Source organism: Typha angustifolia, chromosome 13, assembly GCF_048772165.1.
Source record: "Typha angustifolia cultivar Huaian chromosome 13, ASM4877216v1, whole genome shotgun sequence".
Taxonomy (NCBI): domain Eukaryota; kingdom Viridiplantae; phylum Streptophyta; class Magnoliopsida; order Poales; family Typhaceae; genus Typha; species Typha angustifolia.
In genome coordinates, this window is record NC_133251.1 from 15,951,748 (window position 1) to 15,968,946 (window position 17,199).

The 17,199-nt window shown below is 38.5% G+C and overlaps 2 protein-coding genes, 1 long non-coding RNA gene and 1 other non-coding gene across 9 annotated transcripts; 1 reads left to right on the forward strand and 3 right to left on the reverse strand.

The window, feature by feature from the left end:
• Positions 1 to 1,810: 1,810 nt before the first annotated feature.
• On the reverse strand, positions 1,811 to 1,883 carry TRNAR-UCU (transfer RNA arginine (anticodon UCU)). The gene has a single exon. It is a non-coding gene; the product is annotated as a tRNA-Arg (tRNA).
• A 622-nt stretch (positions 1,884 to 2,505) lies between these two features.
• LOC140774400 (uncharacterized) lies at positions 2,506 to 4,583 on the forward strand. Its single transcript, XM_073117389.1, has 2 exons — positions 2,506 to 3,526; positions 3,601 to 4,583. The coding sequence occupies exons 1-2, from the start codon at positions 3,095 to 3,097 to the stop codon at positions 4,180 to 4,182; spliced, it is 1,014 nt and encodes a 337-aa protein (XP_072973490.1). The 5' UTR covers positions 2,506 to 3,094; the 3' UTR covers positions 4,183 to 4,583.
• Positions 4,162 to 6,034, reverse strand: LOC140774401 (uncharacterized). Of its 2 annotated transcripts, none has more exons than XR_012106589.1 (3): positions 5,822 to 6,034; positions 4,980 to 5,081; positions 4,162 to 4,281 (listed from the first exon to the last, which is right to left on the reverse strand). It is a non-coding gene; the product is annotated as an uncharacterized lncRNA (long non-coding RNA). The 2 variants fall into 2 exon arrangements; XR_012106590.1 differs by having other exon boundaries at positions 4,980 to 5,150.
• Positions 6,035 to 7,646: 1,612 nt separating this feature from the next.
• On the reverse strand, positions 7,647 to 16,197 carry LOC140774737 (putative 1-phosphatidylinositol-3-phosphate 5-kinase FAB1D). 5 transcript variants are annotated; one of them, XM_073117828.1, is made up of 13 exons: positions 16,016 to 16,197; positions 14,835 to 15,071; positions 14,676 to 14,709; positions 13,166 to 13,891; positions 12,956 to 13,100; positions 12,487 to 12,834; positions 11,267 to 12,274; positions 10,857 to 11,191; positions 10,641 to 10,767; positions 10,375 to 10,539; positions 8,759 to 10,249; positions 8,414 to 8,674; positions 7,647 to 8,314 (listed from the first exon to the last, which is right to left on the reverse strand). In XM_073117828.1, exons 2-13 carry the CDS (start codon positions 15,010 to 15,012, stop codon positions 7,964 to 7,966), a joined length of 5,169 nt encoding a protein of 1,722 aa, XP_072973929.1. In that variant the 5' UTR covers positions 15,013 to 15,071; positions 16,016 to 16,197; the 3' UTR covers positions 7,647 to 7,963. The 5 variants fall into 5 exon arrangements, with proteins under 5 accessions (XP_072973929.1, XP_072973933.1, XP_072973932.1 ...); XM_073117832.1 differs by having other exon boundaries at positions 13,166 to 13,888; positions 14,913 to 15,097; XM_073117831.1 differs by having other exon boundaries at positions 14,913 to 15,097.
• Positions 16,198 to 17,199: the final 1,002 nt, after the last annotated feature.

A 17,199-nucleotide genomic window follows, 5' to 3' on the forward strand; every position in this document is an offset into this window, starting at 1 on the left:
AATAATAAATTAGTGGCACCTCCCTGTACTGTAAAAGTGTAAATAGTTAATCACTGCTACAAACCTTTATCCTGTTGATGCCTGGAAGTCCTTCGTCATCCCTTCCATAAAGAAACGCAATGTCAGTTTCATAATAAAAATAAACAATCAATACCCATTAAAATACACTGTACGACTTCAAAAAGTATATATATATATATATATATATATATAATTTTGGTCAGCCTCGTGAATCGTGGACTGAGGACAAATGCAAATAAATGCTCCCCCGAGTAATTCGGTGCTGTTCTCCTCCGTTCACGGGTGCAACCGGGGCCCAATCTGATTACACCCGGATCCGCAGTTTTGGGCCGTCCGTTTGATTTGATGAACGGACGGGATGGAACGTAGGGTGTACTTTGGGTCAAGTAGCTGCGTCTCTTTCCTCCTCTTTCTTTTGCCATTGTTTCAGGTTTTCAGGAGCTGTGCTGAGACCGCTTTGGGAAATGGGATTTGACGCAGAAGAATCCATTAGAAGAAGCCAAACGTTCTGAAGAGATAGAGAGAGAGAGGAAGAGAGGGGAAGGAGTACTACTTACACATTTAATAGTTCGAATTCAAGTTGGTAAACAGTTGACATGTTTACCGAGTTTATGATTTCTTTTCTTTTCTTTTCTTTTTCCATTTTTATAAAGAAGCCCGTAGACTGATGATTAGAAGCTTGCAATTCCATCAAGATCCAAGGGAGGATCTAACCATTCCTTACGAGAGAGATTATGATAGACCAAGAAAATAAGCTTGCGTGTGCGTTGTTAAACCTTACAAGGGAGAGGGAGAGCCTCCCTGATGGATAAGTTTGGAGGAAGAGCTTGTCCAGTCCCCGGCCAACAGAAGCTTGAAGGCCGACTTAGCCGAGAAGAGGCCCGTAGAAGAAGGGCCCAGATCACATATGAGGTTGTCTGCCACTTCTTTCATTAGGAAAGATTTCCTCGATGACTACGTGAATACTAGTTCCAGTGTCCATTTCGCATGAGCTCATTAACATTGGAGTTGCCATTAGAAAGAAGGGAGCTCTAAGAGGTCATTCATGGGGAATTATTTTTCATCACCTATCAACCGGTATGGAGCTAAGAACATATATATTTGAGTAGAACTAAGTTTCTGGTGAGGAGGAGGCAGTTAGCTATCCAACCTGCGAGCTTGAGTAGTTGAAATCTCTCTTTGATGGAGTAGACGATCGACAACAGCTCTTGACTATAGGAGAGATGGGTTTCCTAAATGCTTGTCCCCAGTTGTCAGTTGCTCAACTTGAAGAATTTCAATCACTGTATTGCAACGATCAGACTTGGTGCAATTACTAGAGTGGATTGCCAACTTGTCGAAATAATTAAATAATAGTTTGATCTGAGAGAGTTGGAAGCCTCATCTGAATTTGCTTTTGCCACACGAGAGTAGATCTCGTCAGCGAACAATAAATGGGTTACAGACAGTGGAGTGTAGAGATCTTTACTCCACTCCAGAGAGCATTGAAGCCAATAAGGCGAGAAAGAACAACCTTTTTAAAAATCTCTAAATGGGTTGAAGTGGTCATCAATTTGCTCCTTGATGTCAATGGCTAGAGTAGAGGTGGATTATGTCTCTACTTCAGTCTGGGCCCAAAATGGGCCCATTGATATGAGCCCGTAGGTCAAACTCCCGGCCCGGCCCAATACTAGAAGCTCATGACTTGCATGCAAAATAGACTAAGAAAAGATATATATATTTGAAACTTGAAGCAATTTAGGAAACAGAAGAATAGAAAGGGAAAAAATTAGTAAGTAATATAAGAGTACACGCCCGGTGGGACTCGAACCCACAATCGCCTGATTAGAAGTCAGACGCCTTATCCATTAGGCCACGGGCGCTATTTGCCCTAAATGAATAAATAAAATTATATATATATATATATATGAAGCACTCAACATAAATCTCTCTTTTAATGTTATCTTTCTGGCACTGTATAAGATCTTTCGATGTTCATTGTGCTAATATAATATAGGAGGCGCCCAGCGTTGGTGACTTAAATTTAGTCTTCAATCCTCGGCCACCAATAAACTCTTAATAAGACCAACATCCTCTTTAAATTCTCTCTGGCATCCCATTCTTCAAAAACCCACGAACACCTCCCAAGTTTTAAGGAAGACTAACCCCACAGCCATGAGAGACCGAGACCCACTTTCAGATGACTTAAAATGAGGAAAGAGGAGTCTCAAAAGACTAGTTTTCTTCTTTTTTTCTTTTTTTTTTAGTGCATAGAGAGATATGTAGGGGTACAAGGAAATCTACCGTCCCGTTGCTTGGGAGGAGTGAAACCCGAGAATGGGGAATTGTGATGAATGTCCATTGAGAAGTTGGGCACAAATCTCTTGAACTGCATAATTTACTAATCTTTGTCCTTCATCCTTTCACCAACAATTAGGACTACCAGAAATTTCTTTGTTCTCTGTTCGATAACCTGATAGGATATTACACAGAGAGAGAGATTAAGAAAACAACTAGGAATATTGCAACTACAGAGAACAAAAAGGTTTACTCAATAAGAAGGATGAATGCAACGAGTGACATCAGTGTGGAACCCTCCTTACAACACATGAACGAAGGCCCATTTCAGAAAGTTGAGAATGTTAGAAGAGAGAGCACTGAGACGCATGGGCCATCTTCCACTTCTCCTCCTGGTCCCCATTTTGGAAAAAGAGGCCAAAAGAAATGAGAAACTCCAATCAATTCAGTCAACTTTTATTGCACCTCCCTCCTCACCCCCCCACCCCAATGCATAGATTCAACACCTAGAAGAATTAAAAAGGCAACATACTACCCCAAACCAGGAGCACTAGGAAGGAGGTAGACATCAACATCCTTCCATCTTCCACTTCTTATAGAGAGAGGAGCAGTGAAATGTGCTTATGAGGTTGTTTTTCCAAATACCATAACTTGCTCTCGTTTCTGACACTAAACAATGGAAAAAATGGCATTTCCCAAATCATCCTTCTCCCTCCAAAGGAGACACACATCATTGCTCTCAAACCATCCTTTTCAACTTAGGAAGCTGAGCACTTGGTCCATTCCACCTCCTTAAATGACCACCTCTTCCTCTCCCTCCTCCTACACTCTCTCTGTTATTTTCTGTCAAACTACACTACACTCTTCTCCCATGAAGCCTTCTTCCACCTCTGCCAACAGCTTCTACTCCTTCCTCACCCATGGCCTCGACGATCTCGACCGCTCCTTCGCATCGACCAACTTCATGTCCATCCAATTCCTCCAGCAAGTTGTCACCCTCCTGCGTTCGCTCCATGCCCAGCTCGCCCACCTGGTCAAAATGCTCCACCTGCCCGTCGGTGATAAGTGGCTCGATGAGTACATGGACGAAAGCTCACGCCTTTGGGACGCCTGCAATGTGATCAAACTCGGTGTCTCCAGCATGGAGAATTACTGCTCCGCTGGAGCTGCCATAGTCTCCACCCTTGATGAATGGCACTGCTACTGTGATCCACAGTTCACTCAACAGGTCTGAATAGGGTATCATCAAACCAACCTTAATAGCCAAGGAAGTTCTAAACATCTCTTCTTTCCTTTGTTCAGATCATGCGGGCAATCTCAGTCTCAAGAAGAGAGGCCATGGCCTTGGAAGAGGAAAACAGAGTACTGCTTCAGACGAGGATCAACCCATTGTCGCTTCATATTGACAACAGATTGCCGGAGTCCAAACTCAACGGATTCAATGGCTTCAGAGGAATCCTTTATGCACTGAGGATCACCAGCTCCTTCCTCCTCATGCTCCTGATCCTGGGATCAGTCTCCTGCTGCCCTGAATGGAGCTGCAACAGAGACTTTGAAGGCTCACTGTTCTTCGGCTCGAGCTTTATGATATCAATGGCAAGGCTGCAGCGGAGGGTCAATGTGGAGATGGAAGCTAGGTATGGCCCAGTAGGGATTATGATGTATGAGTTCCGGAATGCAAGGGCTGCAATTGATGAGTTAAAGGACGAGCTGGATAGGGCTGAGGACATGGGAGAGAATGTAGGAGAAAAAGTGGAGAGATTGAGAGAATGGCTTGGGATGTTGAGGTGTGGAACTGAGAATCTTGTCTCTCAGCTGGACGATTTCTTCGATGAGATAATTGAAGAAAGAAAGAAGCTCTCTGATTTGTGCAGTCACAGGTGAGTGGAGGGACAGGCTCTGTAGTAAAATTGGGTAGATAGACTCCAATGTCTCTTCCAGTCTTCGTTGTATGCTTTTCTTTGTTATTCTACTACAGTAATTCTGTCAGATCACATAGATGAAGTTATCACAGAGTAGAACATATTAGGAGAAAGGAAAAAAAAAAAAAAGATATCACAGTTGATGACAATGGGTTTGAAGAGAACAAAATATATAATCATGACATAAGATCATTAAACATTCTGTGGCATCATTTTCTACGAGATAAGAGATCATGTCCAAAAGTACCATGATAATGTTTACCACTGTGCATTCTATGATTTTGTGTCTGAATCATGAAAACAATCTCACCTCACCCGGTAGTAAAAAAGATTAACCTGCAGGAACCTTATGCAGTGAAATGATCTTTACCTTCTATGATATGAGACTGAGTAATTTTTGCCACAGATGAAGGAAAGATTGGTACTTTTCAAGAATAAAGTGTCGAGAAAGAATACTGCTGTAAGAATATTAAAAACTAATACAAGTTTAAGCAGGTTTTTATTGTTTGCACAAAATTGTGGAGATGTGGACATCACGTCAGCTTCAACAAAAGGAGAAGGAAAGAAAGAGAGGCGAACCTTTCCTTCTCATTCCCTCCCTTTTACCCATTCCTTTCTACAATGGGTTTCTTTCTTTCTTACTTACCATCATTAAAAGGTTGCACCACCGGTGCAAACAAAAAAAAAGGAAAACTATGGTGGAGATTCCTTCTTTCTTAAGATTGAACTTTAAAAGGACAAGGCTAAGAGACACTGCACCTGTGAAAGATTTTGTCTGATCCTATTGATCTGCAGAAGAAAATGGCTAGTATGATGGAAAGCATTCTGGAGTGACACCCAAAAACTTTTGCTATTGTTGCTCTGCAACAAAAGGAGAGCATCTTGGTTAATGCCTCCCACAAAATTATCTTCAGAATCCAAAGTAGAGAACTGAAATTTGAAAATGAGAGGACATTATTTATCACCGACTAATTATACAATGGTGATCGAGTCTGCAACAAGAGGATTATATCTAATGGTTCACAGCTTAGAACGAACATGGAAAGAGTAAAAAAAGCAAGACCAAGAAAAGTTAAAAGAAATAATGTAAGTAACACTATCTGCTGCCACTAACAGTACCAAAACTCTGCATCTGTAGATACTAGAAATAACCAATCCTCTTCACTCCAGGGAAAATTGAAACTTTTTTCACCAAATATCCTATTCAGAGAGTGTGACATCCTATATTCCTAGAGTTCTTCTGTTGAAGTTGACAAAAGCACTTAATAATAAAGAGTTTTAACAATAGCATCACCCAGTGTAATGCCAGATTTAAGGCAAGCAAGTGAAGCATGCATTTGCATTGCAAGTCAATAATTACATTTTTGTTTAAAGTTAGATCACTTCTAGTTCTGGTCTTCTGTAACTTTTCATATCCTTGGGTATCAAAGAAAGGATGTGTAAAGAAATGAGCATTAAATTAGGAGATAGAGCTTCAAATTTCACCACAAAAGTACATAGAGACTAGTTTCACAAGGTTGATAGTCTAAAAAAATCAACATCTTTACATCAACCATTAGAAATCCATTAGAAATCGATCAGGGCTAGAATTTTAGGCAAACCTCTAAGCAAACCGGATTCTTGAGGCAGGAGATCCTTGAGATATTAGGAAGCAAGAAGTAAGACCAAAACCTAAGCCCTAGAAATTGGCGGTCGGAGAGCATCGGTACCGGCGAAGAGACCAAATATGCGTGCTGGCGCGGGCGCGCGACATCCAATGGTCTCTATCCGCGAATAGGCGGTCGTTATTCGCAAAATAACCGGTAAAACCTCAGTTATCGGCTTTTGTTATCCCACCACGTAGGGGTTCCTAATAGGTAGGTATTGTATATAATGAGCTGGATAACCATCCGTTATTATCTCATAGGTTAAACATATCAATAACTACCCTCCTTAATACAAGGGATTACAACCGGATTAGCTAAAGACTCGTTCTAACATCAAAGATATACACCAAAAGTCTTTTATCTCTCTCCCTCATCTATTCTTTCTGTGATGCTGTGAAGGAGGTTTCCTCTTCTACTACTACGCAATGGTAGCATTGATATGCCGTGTCTCTCATGTCAGGTAAGAACCTGCCATTTTTATTTTAAAATTTCTTTTAATTTTCTGAATTGATTTGATTTGATTTGATTTCGTATGCTTCAATTTAACACCTTAACCAATATACAGACTGCACTCCCAGGTATTTATTTCCATAGGAACACAAATGTTTTAAAATTATCATCTCCTCTACATTTTCTCTCTGCATTCACTGTGAATTAACAAAGAATACTCGTATTGCCCCCAGAAATTTGCTAACGTTTGCAAACTTTTAGGGCCCGGTAAGTGATGAGGAACCCCCTGTATGCATACATCCTTTGCGAGGACAAAACACAAGAAACTTACTTTGGCACCGAATGGATTGCAACAAAACTGAGATGATGCGTGCTACAATTCATGCATAATGATTTTCATAAGAATTTTCTAAATTTTTTTATGTTATAATATTATCTTTAAACTTTGAATAAATTTTAATATCAACATTTTGTTAGTGTACCATTAGAAAAATTAAATAATATAAATGTCATCATAACCTTTATATGACCTATTAATTAAATTAGAATAAAAAAATATTCTAATAAAAAATTAAAATTTCTCATTATCATATTCTATTCGTCTTCCTCCTCTTAACTCATCTTCATTCTTCTCTCCTTCCATCACTTTTATTCTCCCTCCTCGAGCAAGAGTGGGAAGTCTCCACCGTCGGTGACTCGCCCACGTATCGCGTGGGATGAGGAGACTAGGACGAGCTCATTGCCTCACCATGTGGGATGGGGAGGTCATGACAATCTCGCTACTACATAGGACAAGAGGTGGCGACGACGAGCTCAATGTCATCGCCACTCACGCGCCTAGGTAAAAGATGGGAGAGGGAAGAGTCAAGTTATTGTCATTAGGTGTATTCCTTAAGTTAAATTCAAAGTTTAGAGAATATTGTAACCTTAAAAAATTTAGAAGATTTCCATGAAAATTATTGTGACATTGTTCGGGTGTAGACATAATTAATCTTTTATCTCAGCACCTAGTTTTCGTAATAAGGTTGAAACTGTATATAATGAGCTGGATAACAATCAGTATACGATCGTGGGAGGTTAAACATATCAATAACAACCCTCCTTAATAGAAGGGATTACAACCGGATTAGCTAGGTAAGACTTTAATCTCTCTCCCTCATCTATTCTTTCTGTGATACTTCGCAATAGTAGCATTGCCGTGTCTCTCATGTCAGGTAAGACTGCCGTTTTTATTTTAAAATTACTTTTAATTTTCTGAATTGATTTGATTTTGTATGCTTCGATTTAACACAACCATAGAAAAGAGGTGGTGGGGGAGGGGGAGGGGATACAAGAAAAATTTACATACTGCACTCCCAGGTATTTATTTCCATAGGAACATAAATGTTTTTTAAAATTATCATCTCCTCTAAATTTTCTCTACATTCACTGTGAATTAACAAAGAATACTCGTATGAATACACACACATCGTGGACCCCACTTGCCCCAGAAATTTGCTAAAAATTGCAAATTTTGGGGCCTGGTAAGTGAGGAACCCCCCCTATATACATACAACCTTTGCAAGGTTAAAAACAAAACACAGGAAACTTCTTGGCACCAAATGGATTGCAAGAAAATTGAAATGATGCATAAAGCCTTGCTACAACTCATGCACATGCCTCAATTGGTTGCTCAGGCGGCTTTTCATCAACTAGTCCCTGCGGCTCGATATAGTCATGAGAACAGATTTTGCAGGGCGTTGAACACTGCTCGGAACTCCAACTATCTGGAACTGTGAGGAAATATTTAGTCATGAACTTCCTAAACCTTTTCTTGTATTCCTTTGGGGAGATCACAGTTGGCAAGGCATTCTTTGGAACTACTAGAGAAGATTTCACCCAAGTTTCAAGCTGTTTGTCCCAGGTATATTGCCTCAAGTAATCTATGATACCAAAGACAAGCTCATGCCGCTGTTTGTCCACTCCCACAAGTAAAGAATAGTCCATAACATTAATTGACTGCAGATTTTAAAAAAAAAATTTAGAATAAAATATCTAGTCTAAAAATTATTTTGCCTTTACTTATTACCAAATTTTAATATCTGGCTGCATACTTACAGTAAGAAAAGCTGTATCATTCCAAATGGCCCGTTGCAGGAGATGCTTAATTTTTCCACCAATATAGATTGGTGATGCCTGCATATCCTCAATAAAGTTTTGATCCAAAAAGACTGTTTCACGATTGTTTGAATCAGAAATGTGGCGAGAAAAAACTGCGCCTTTGAGATCATATGTCCGTGAAACATTACGTCCAAAAAGAAGATTTTCCATCACCATCAGATCAATCTTTATCTCTTTGCCATTTTTTATTTGCCTAACCTGCAGATGAAAAAGGTATTTAGTTAGAAAGAATGAGTGGTCGGAAATGGTAAAAACAGAAAGCCTCTGATATTGATGGCAGACCTGATATATTCCTAGTATCTTAGCAAGGCATGTTTGGCTCCCTGAGTCTAAAGAGAGAGAAACATGTTTAAAATAATCACTGGAGAACTTTAGAAAGGAGTCAAATTCTGTCTTCTTAATTTGTTTTATGATAAACCTGTCATCCATCGTCTTTGCAAAAAAAGCCTTACTCTTTCCACCTTGAGCATCCCACTTTTTACAACGGCTCAAGGAAGATATGTAAGCAAGTTCTGAAGGGCAACACTTCTTTCGCAGAGTATAAAATTGATTTGCGTGTATACAAACAACTGTGTATTTACTCTTTAGAGATACTTTCCTGTTGATAGTTATCTCAGGATGTAAATCTTGAGAAGCTAGCAGATATGACCCATCAGAACCTGAGGTAAGCTCATCGTATGAAAGTGATGACAAACTACTTAAGTAGTTTTCAGACTCCAATGATCCTGTAGATGACCAGGATGATAAAGCCACAGAATTATCAGAGATCAAGCTATTAGATTTCTCCATTAATTTATCAGGCTCACCTCTGCCTTCCCCTGCTTCCTTATCAACTGTAATATCCAGCAAATGACGTTGCTCCTCAGATTTGGCTAGTGCATGAGCTATTATACTAGATATCTCATCCTCAGAGACAGACAAAACATTACCACCAGGACCAATTGTGAAGTGCATAAAATCAGAATCTTGAGTAGATCGTTGAAGCACTGGAGATAAGTGTGACGGAGAATAGGTATTGACAAGATTAAATTTCTCAGGAGAACCACCCTGAAGATCCTTTCTGTAAGACAATTGCAATTCAGAAGATGGAGTCCAAATCCATCTCTCTGAATCTTCCAATTTAGAGTTCCCCAAATCCTGAGACAGACTTCTATATTCTTTTTTCATGGAATCATCACTAACTATATCACCGATTTTCTCTTCTAATTCAGTAATATTTTCCTGAAAAGTTTTTTTGATAACTTTTATAGCACTGTCTGCCTGCACGTCATCAGAAATAGGAACAGATACTTCTTGATCATTTTCAAGACTTCCTGCAAGAGAAGAAAGACCAGATGGCCTCGTAGTAACAGGATCTTGGTTGGGAAGAGATGCTCCATACCCCTTAGTCATCAACTGCTCCACCTCAGTTAGGCCATCACCAATAAAGAATTTGCCGGTCAATTCTCCAGCAATTTCAGTTGAGCCCACTTCTGGCACAATTTGTTTATCTTGGGCATGATGGCTGCCAGAATATTCATCAAATTCCAGACTAATCTGATTAGAATCTTCCAAAATCTTGGGATCATCATCTGACATATTTGCTTCGACAATGCTCTTTCTGGAAGCAGCATTTTTTCCTTGCCCAACTTGATTACACTGCAGAATCTGATGCAAACGGTGGTCCCAAACATAAAGCTCCAGAAGAAGATCCTGGTAGAGCCAATTTAGAGCAAGAATCTCATGGAAACTCGCACCTGTCTTCCATCGATGTTCAATAGCCTTTAAAGAAGCCTGATCAATGGTAAAACAAGAGCAACCAAAACAGAATGAAAATATTATGCTTCTGGATCAAAGATATGTGTGGGGCTTCAAAACTAATAAGATTAGTGTGTGTATATATATAAAAGCATAATAACCTCAAACTCAATTCTGTCTTGCAGCAACATCTTTGCAGCTTCAGAAAATTCTGGAACATTGGTTGAACCAGTACATCTCATTGATAGTGGGGTAGGATATCTATTCTTCAATTGTTGCAGAGAGTTTGCAATCTCTGAGAAGAGATGGTTTCCTCTAGCAAGAATCTTCAAGAAAAAAATTAAAAGGTTAAACTGCAGAATACAAACATACTCAGCAGCAGGAGAGTGCACGTGAATGACAGCAACAATGCTAAAGAAGTACTTACAGTTCTCACTTCTTCCTTAAGCCACTCTTGCCTATTTGGATTATGAAACTCCAGTGCCGGTGGTGGCATACATGCAGAATATATCTCAACTGAGGAGTACCTGAACATTGCAACCTTTGACCCCAATCTGGATTGATAAGTAAATAAGAGGATTTTGATCACTAAATTTCAGATAAAGAACTTACAGGCATTAAAGATATAATACGTTTTACATACCCAAAAAAGCGTAGGCAGTCCCTGTGCAATGAGTGTCCACAACTACATAACTTTCTAGCAGCAGAATGGCTTGAAAAACTGAGTTCCAAGAACTTTCCAAATGAGAGATTACGTGCTGAAGTAGAAATTACAACCCTTGGTGTGGATCCGGCAATCCCAGTTTCACGTTCACATCTTAAACATCTGCTCCACATCCAAATTTTTCCTTCAGCTTCACCAGACAAAAGAAATTCGGGAGGAAGACGTCTGACCAGAACAGTAATCTTTCCATTACTGTGTGTATAATTGTACACATGAGCTTCTGGAGGCTCACCACATGAGGGGCAACTGTGTTTCTGCCAAATAATAAGCATCAGTTAGTGAAAACTCCTACAAATGTAGACAATTAATCAACTAATTAAATGAGAAACCTGATTAAGTAAAACTTGTCGCAAATAGCGTCCTAGTGATATATCAAAGTTTCCATAGTACTTTATACGAGAAAGATGGCTTTGCTCGCAAACAGCCTGTTTTGTGACACATTGGCTAGACATCAAAATCAGTATGCTTTCAGGATCTAAAACATTCTCAATCTCATCTCTCTTATGCATTTTCTGATTACTAGCAGAATCAGTACTCTGATTCTCAGACTTTTCAGCTGCACCTGACAGTTGCCTGGCTACTTCTCCAAGAGCTCCACCATCTGGCTCTTCTTGACTGATTTCATGAGTTCTTTCTGCCTCGTGATCAGTTGTATCTGAATAAGGAGTAATAGGGATATCAGCACCTTCTGTCTGGTGATCAGATGTCTCTGAATATGGAGTAATAGGGATATCAGTATTCTCATCGCCCAGAACATTTAAACCTAAGTATGATGAGATAGACTCAGTACTGAGAGATCGGAGGTGATTTCCAAGAAATTTCTTTAGAGATCCTGAGACTGATGACAGAAGTCGTCCAGATTGACGTGGTAGTAATGAATCCAACTGGACATTTTCACTGTTGAAGGGTTCGTTCAAGATAAGATCACTCGAATCTATACTGTCTCCAGCCAAACTATTGTCAAGATTATACCCATGTACCAGAGAAGACTGTTCCACTTCTGGGTAACCATTAAACTGAGTCGCTTCATTAGCATATTTTATTGCTGATCCATCAGAAATGGGAATATCTGAGACCAATGCTGGAGTATTGCTCCTAGTGGAGGAACCTTCTGGGCTAGAAATATCTGAAAAAGGAGCAACATCACAAGAAACTGGTGGCTCTCGTTTACATGGGCCAGAATTTTCTTCTTTGGCAGAACTCTTATCGGTTAAGAACACCCTTTGATCTGCAAAGAATGATGTTTCAAGGATCAAGTGGTACGCTGCAAAGACTGTGTAATGAATTACATGCTTAACCTTCTTCAATTCTTCACTACTTGCTCCTCTCAGCAATATCTGCAACAGAAAATCCTTGCATGATTTAGCGCTCAAAATTGAAAATACTCACAATAATTGATGCAATGAACTCTAAACATAAATAACAAATACTACTAGAAAACATTGCATTGATGACGCAAAGCAATATGCATTATACACAACAAGAATCTAATCCACCATCCAAACCTCAAAAGTACTTCAGGTATGCAACTTAAGAAAAATGGACTGACCGTGCATCCCAAAGGTTTGGGAAAGCCCTCCAGAAACATCAAAGTTTTGCTTGGTATCTTTCCTCCTTCAACAATACCGTTATGTTCTTCCACAAATTTTTCAATATGGAAGGAGTCACACTGCTTCAACTTAGGTTTCATCAGAACATCAGAAAATGAAATAATAGGAGAGCCAGTACAGCGAGCAATTCTTTCTAAGCGTTGGATCTTCATATCAAGAACTAGAGTCACTCCCTTCTTCAAAAGAAGTTCTTGTATGTCACGCGAAACAGTTTTCTCTACAAGAATAACATTTGGATGGCATATTTCCATCATCTTGCCTAAGGACTTCTCTAGATGATCCTTTTCCTGTTTGCAACATTGAAAAAAAAGGTTGGGTAATTTCCAAGCCTTATTTCTGTTATTACTTTTCCAGAAATATAGATGAGCGCTATCATGAAGATCAATAAAGGAAATACACACCACATACCTGCTCCATGGAATTGAATGACGACAAACCAACATCAGAATGCCCAAGGACTCCCTGAAGAAGTAGCAGCCTAGGATTTTCAAACTTGGTTGGCATGTGCTTATGAGCAGTGTTCTTCTTGAACACTAGACCGTTAATTACTTGACTGCAAACAAAGATTGCAGGTTAAGGACCTTTTGGTTTTAAAGTTTTTAAAAAAAAAAAGTTTACCTTTGTTCATGAGCACCAGAAGCAATGCATTTCACCTTCACATAGTAACAGGGATCCATTTCCTTTCCCTCACTGGCATCAGGTTTGATAAGGAGTGCAGCTTTCCATGATAAAGAGACCACCATGTCAAGCCAACTCTCAGGATAAGAAACACCCTCAGATTCAAGAAATCGAAATACAAGTATCTTGAATTGCCCGTTCATAGCTTCCAACATTGCCTTTTGTCGTTCTTCTTTATGGTTGTGGTTGCTCCAATGTTCATCGCTGGCACTAGTCAAGAAACTTGGTTGACCCCATTTTGTACCATCACTATAGTCATCGTCATCATCAATGTTGGCAACACTTTCAATGTCATCTTCCGCATCTGCCGGTTCAGGCGGTATCCAGATGTTAGGTTCAGTCTCATAGCTGGGCAGTGTTTGACTAATGCTCTCACTGCCATGTCCTGTCTCATCTGAATCATCGCCAGATTTTATGGATCGACCATCATCCAATATGTTATTAGAATGTCCAACTTTCTCACCGTTACCATCTTCATGATTGGCCAATGGAAATAGATCAGAAGAGAACTTTTCGGAGACATTTCTAGTGATCGTGGCTTTAGAAGGCTGAATATCAATATCTCGAACTGAATGTCCATAGCCGTTCTCCTTAGAGTGCTCATGGTTTTGTAGGTTTCCGTAATTTTGACCAACATATAGAATCCCGATTCCCTCCTCCCCGCTACTATGACAGTAGTCCAGTAACATTTGTCACTTTATATGCTCAACAAATGTAACATGAAACAACAATATCATCGTAATCAATTTTTCAACAACCAAGCGACAACTGTTCCTATGATAAGAACTCGAAGGTCATCCATACAACGCAAGAGGTATCCAGTGACCATGACCAAAGCATGAAATAGCAGTTAAGAGTTTATTTCTAAGCAACAGAAATGTTGATGTGAAATAAAGGGAACTTTTCCCAATAATTCATTGGGTGGGATGGCAGAACAAACCAAGAAATGAGTTGATTCATTCTAGAAGGTCATGAATTACACCTATGGTACTCTCTAATGTTGAATTCTAAAGACCAATCAGGCTGAAACATTGTAAGTATGCTCAAACAGAGTGCAAGCATTTCAGGATCTTAACAAATGAACTACTGCATGCCAGATGGTTTGTTGTATAAATAGGTAGGTGTTCCTTCCAGTCATGAATAGCAGAGTGGAATACTAGTCTATAGTATATGCTTAGATGAAATTATTCTTAATTCTTTTTCTTCACAGTTTTTCACTTCGTATAATGAAGTCAGTGTGATGAATAGATAGAAAAGGTTCTTGAGACAATTGATTAAATGTTCTTCTTTTCCTTTGCATTTCAACACAGCATTTATGTCCAATATCATGTTTAGAATGTAAAGGCCAAATTAACTTAGACTATAACCGATAATTAGTAAATCTAGGCAAAGATGAGATTCATGAGAAAATGATAATCCAAGTAATGGATGTCGGAGATACATTACATACCTGATATGTGCACTCATTTCAACAGGGAAATCCCCTGTAAAGAAATCAGAACAAGAACCATTAGATAATTAATAAAAAAATGTAATGAAAAGGATACCAAGCATAGCATAAGTCAGACAACATAGATAACATAAAATGTGTCCGGGAAGCACAATTTACCGTTGTTCGATGAACAACTTGCATAACTTATCAAAGAAGGTGCTGGACTGATAACAGGAGTGGCATAAGGACTAGTACCATTCCGGGCAAACACCTCTGAGCATGAACTGCTGAAACTAGATTGAGATTCACAAACTTCTCTGGGTATGAACTCCTCTGAGCCACATGCATGAGACATTGCACTCAACTAATATTGCCTACTTGATAGAAGCATCATACTCCAATTATTCCAGCCGTCTGATGACATGATAAATAGAAGAATCCTAATAATTCCTCAATTAGTGTTGTACAATCATCTAAAGAAAGTTCAGTAGATTGGCCATAAACAAATGAAGACAAATCTAAAATTAGCAAATCTTTACTCCAACGTATAAAATTGGAAAACTACCCAAATATCAAATTTTGTAGGCCCCCAAAATTGCAATATTATATCATACAATTCAAAACCTGATGCTCCATTAATATTGCACTAAAATCACCAAATTACCAATCAGCTACCAACTACAGGTATACCCAAATTGTTTGTTTTGCAAGCAACGGGTAAATTCTTCAAATTTAGCTATACTTTGAATAGAGAAAATAAAACAGTAAAACATTGGCAAGATATATCACAATAACCCCCTCGAGCAACGGATAGAGACGAATTCCTTGTTACTCAAAAAGAAATAAAGGAACATTAAATAAGAAGGGGGGAAAAAGCTGAAGATAGGCATACAACATAGAATTGAACAAGTTAAAGCACACGAAAATCGAATAAAAAACTAAACCTAAGAGACATAAGTAGCAGCAATCCATCAATTAAAATCTCACCAGAAACCCAAGCAGGAGATCTAAAAAACTGAATGGTCAAAAATGTTACGAGACAAAAACAAAGGAACATAGGTTTCTCCCAGATTCCAATTCGCTCGGACAAACGAAGAAGATCCACAGATGACCAAGAAAAGTGAAAGACCAAATACACATCCCACGTAAAGGACAAGGACCCAAATCCCCAAATTGGCACAAAAACCCAAGAAAAACGAAATATATTACCTGAACTAAATTTTTATTTTTTAAAAAAAGGCAAATTCCAACCTTCTGTCTCTTCCCACAAGCAGATCTCCCCTTATAACCCCTTTCGATCAAAAATTAAGCAAAACCCAAGTCTAAAAACTACAATTGGGAGAGAAAGCATCCCTTACCCAAATGGAGAAATCCAAAGAATAACCGCCAAACTCCAGAAAGAACACGCCTTACTGTGTCGTGACGCAAAATGGACTTTGTCCTTGGATCTTTGCAATCAACTCCACAACGGAAGGAATAGACGGGAGCCCAAACCTTTTAGGAATTTGGCGAAGAAATAGAGAGAGAAATGGAGAAGAAAAGAAGGAAGGAAGAAGGAAAGAAGGAAAGGGAAGAAAGATTACTTCCCGTGGAGCCCACCACAGACATCTACTACTAAGACCAAAAGAAAATAGGGAAACGGTTCTTGCTAGTTACGCTGCCTCTGGTACCGTTTCCCCATCCCGATTCCCCTGGATTGTCTTAAGGCGGTGGATTAGAAGAAAATATTAATAATTATAAGTAAATTATTATTTTGTCCAAATAAATCGAAAATTATAAAATTAAAATAAAAGCATGGAAATTAGTCAATAAAAGGTTTTCCATTTGTATTTTGCATTTTGATCTTATTACGAAAGCAAATAAGGCTATTTTATTTATACTTATAAATTGAAGTATAGTTTAAATTTTGCTACAAATTATACTTATAAGTACAATTTAACTGATATTATTTATCATTTAGCTCAATTCCCTTTCTTTGCTCTATTTCTCAGCAAATATTAAAATTATCATTTAATACTTTTTTATTAAATTATTAGTCTTGGGCTAGTCGATATTTGCAATTATGACCCACTTTTGCACGGCTAAATATACTTACATGTATAAATATTATTAAATAAAATAATCTAAATAACACTACTTGTGTTAAATAAATATATCTTAAAATTAAAGTCCGAGCTGACTAAATGATAAAATAAAAATAAAAATTTAGAGTATATATATATATATCATTAATTGAAGTGTGAATTAAGTTAAAACACAATTAGAGGAGACGTGTTTATGTGGAGAAGATCATGCCTTAAAGATGACTGCTTCTTGAAATGAGAAAAAATTTAAAAATTAAATTGATCGAGGAACTATAACAACCACCATAACAACCGTTGGAGAAATTATGGATAAAGTTGCATTTTAAAAGGATGGTCATTAACAAACAGATTCAAAGTTCTCGCCATATGCTTTTTGACCTATTAAAATACTAGCTTTCAATTATAATTAGACATAACTATCTACTACATGTACTCTTATTGTATTTGAATATAAACCA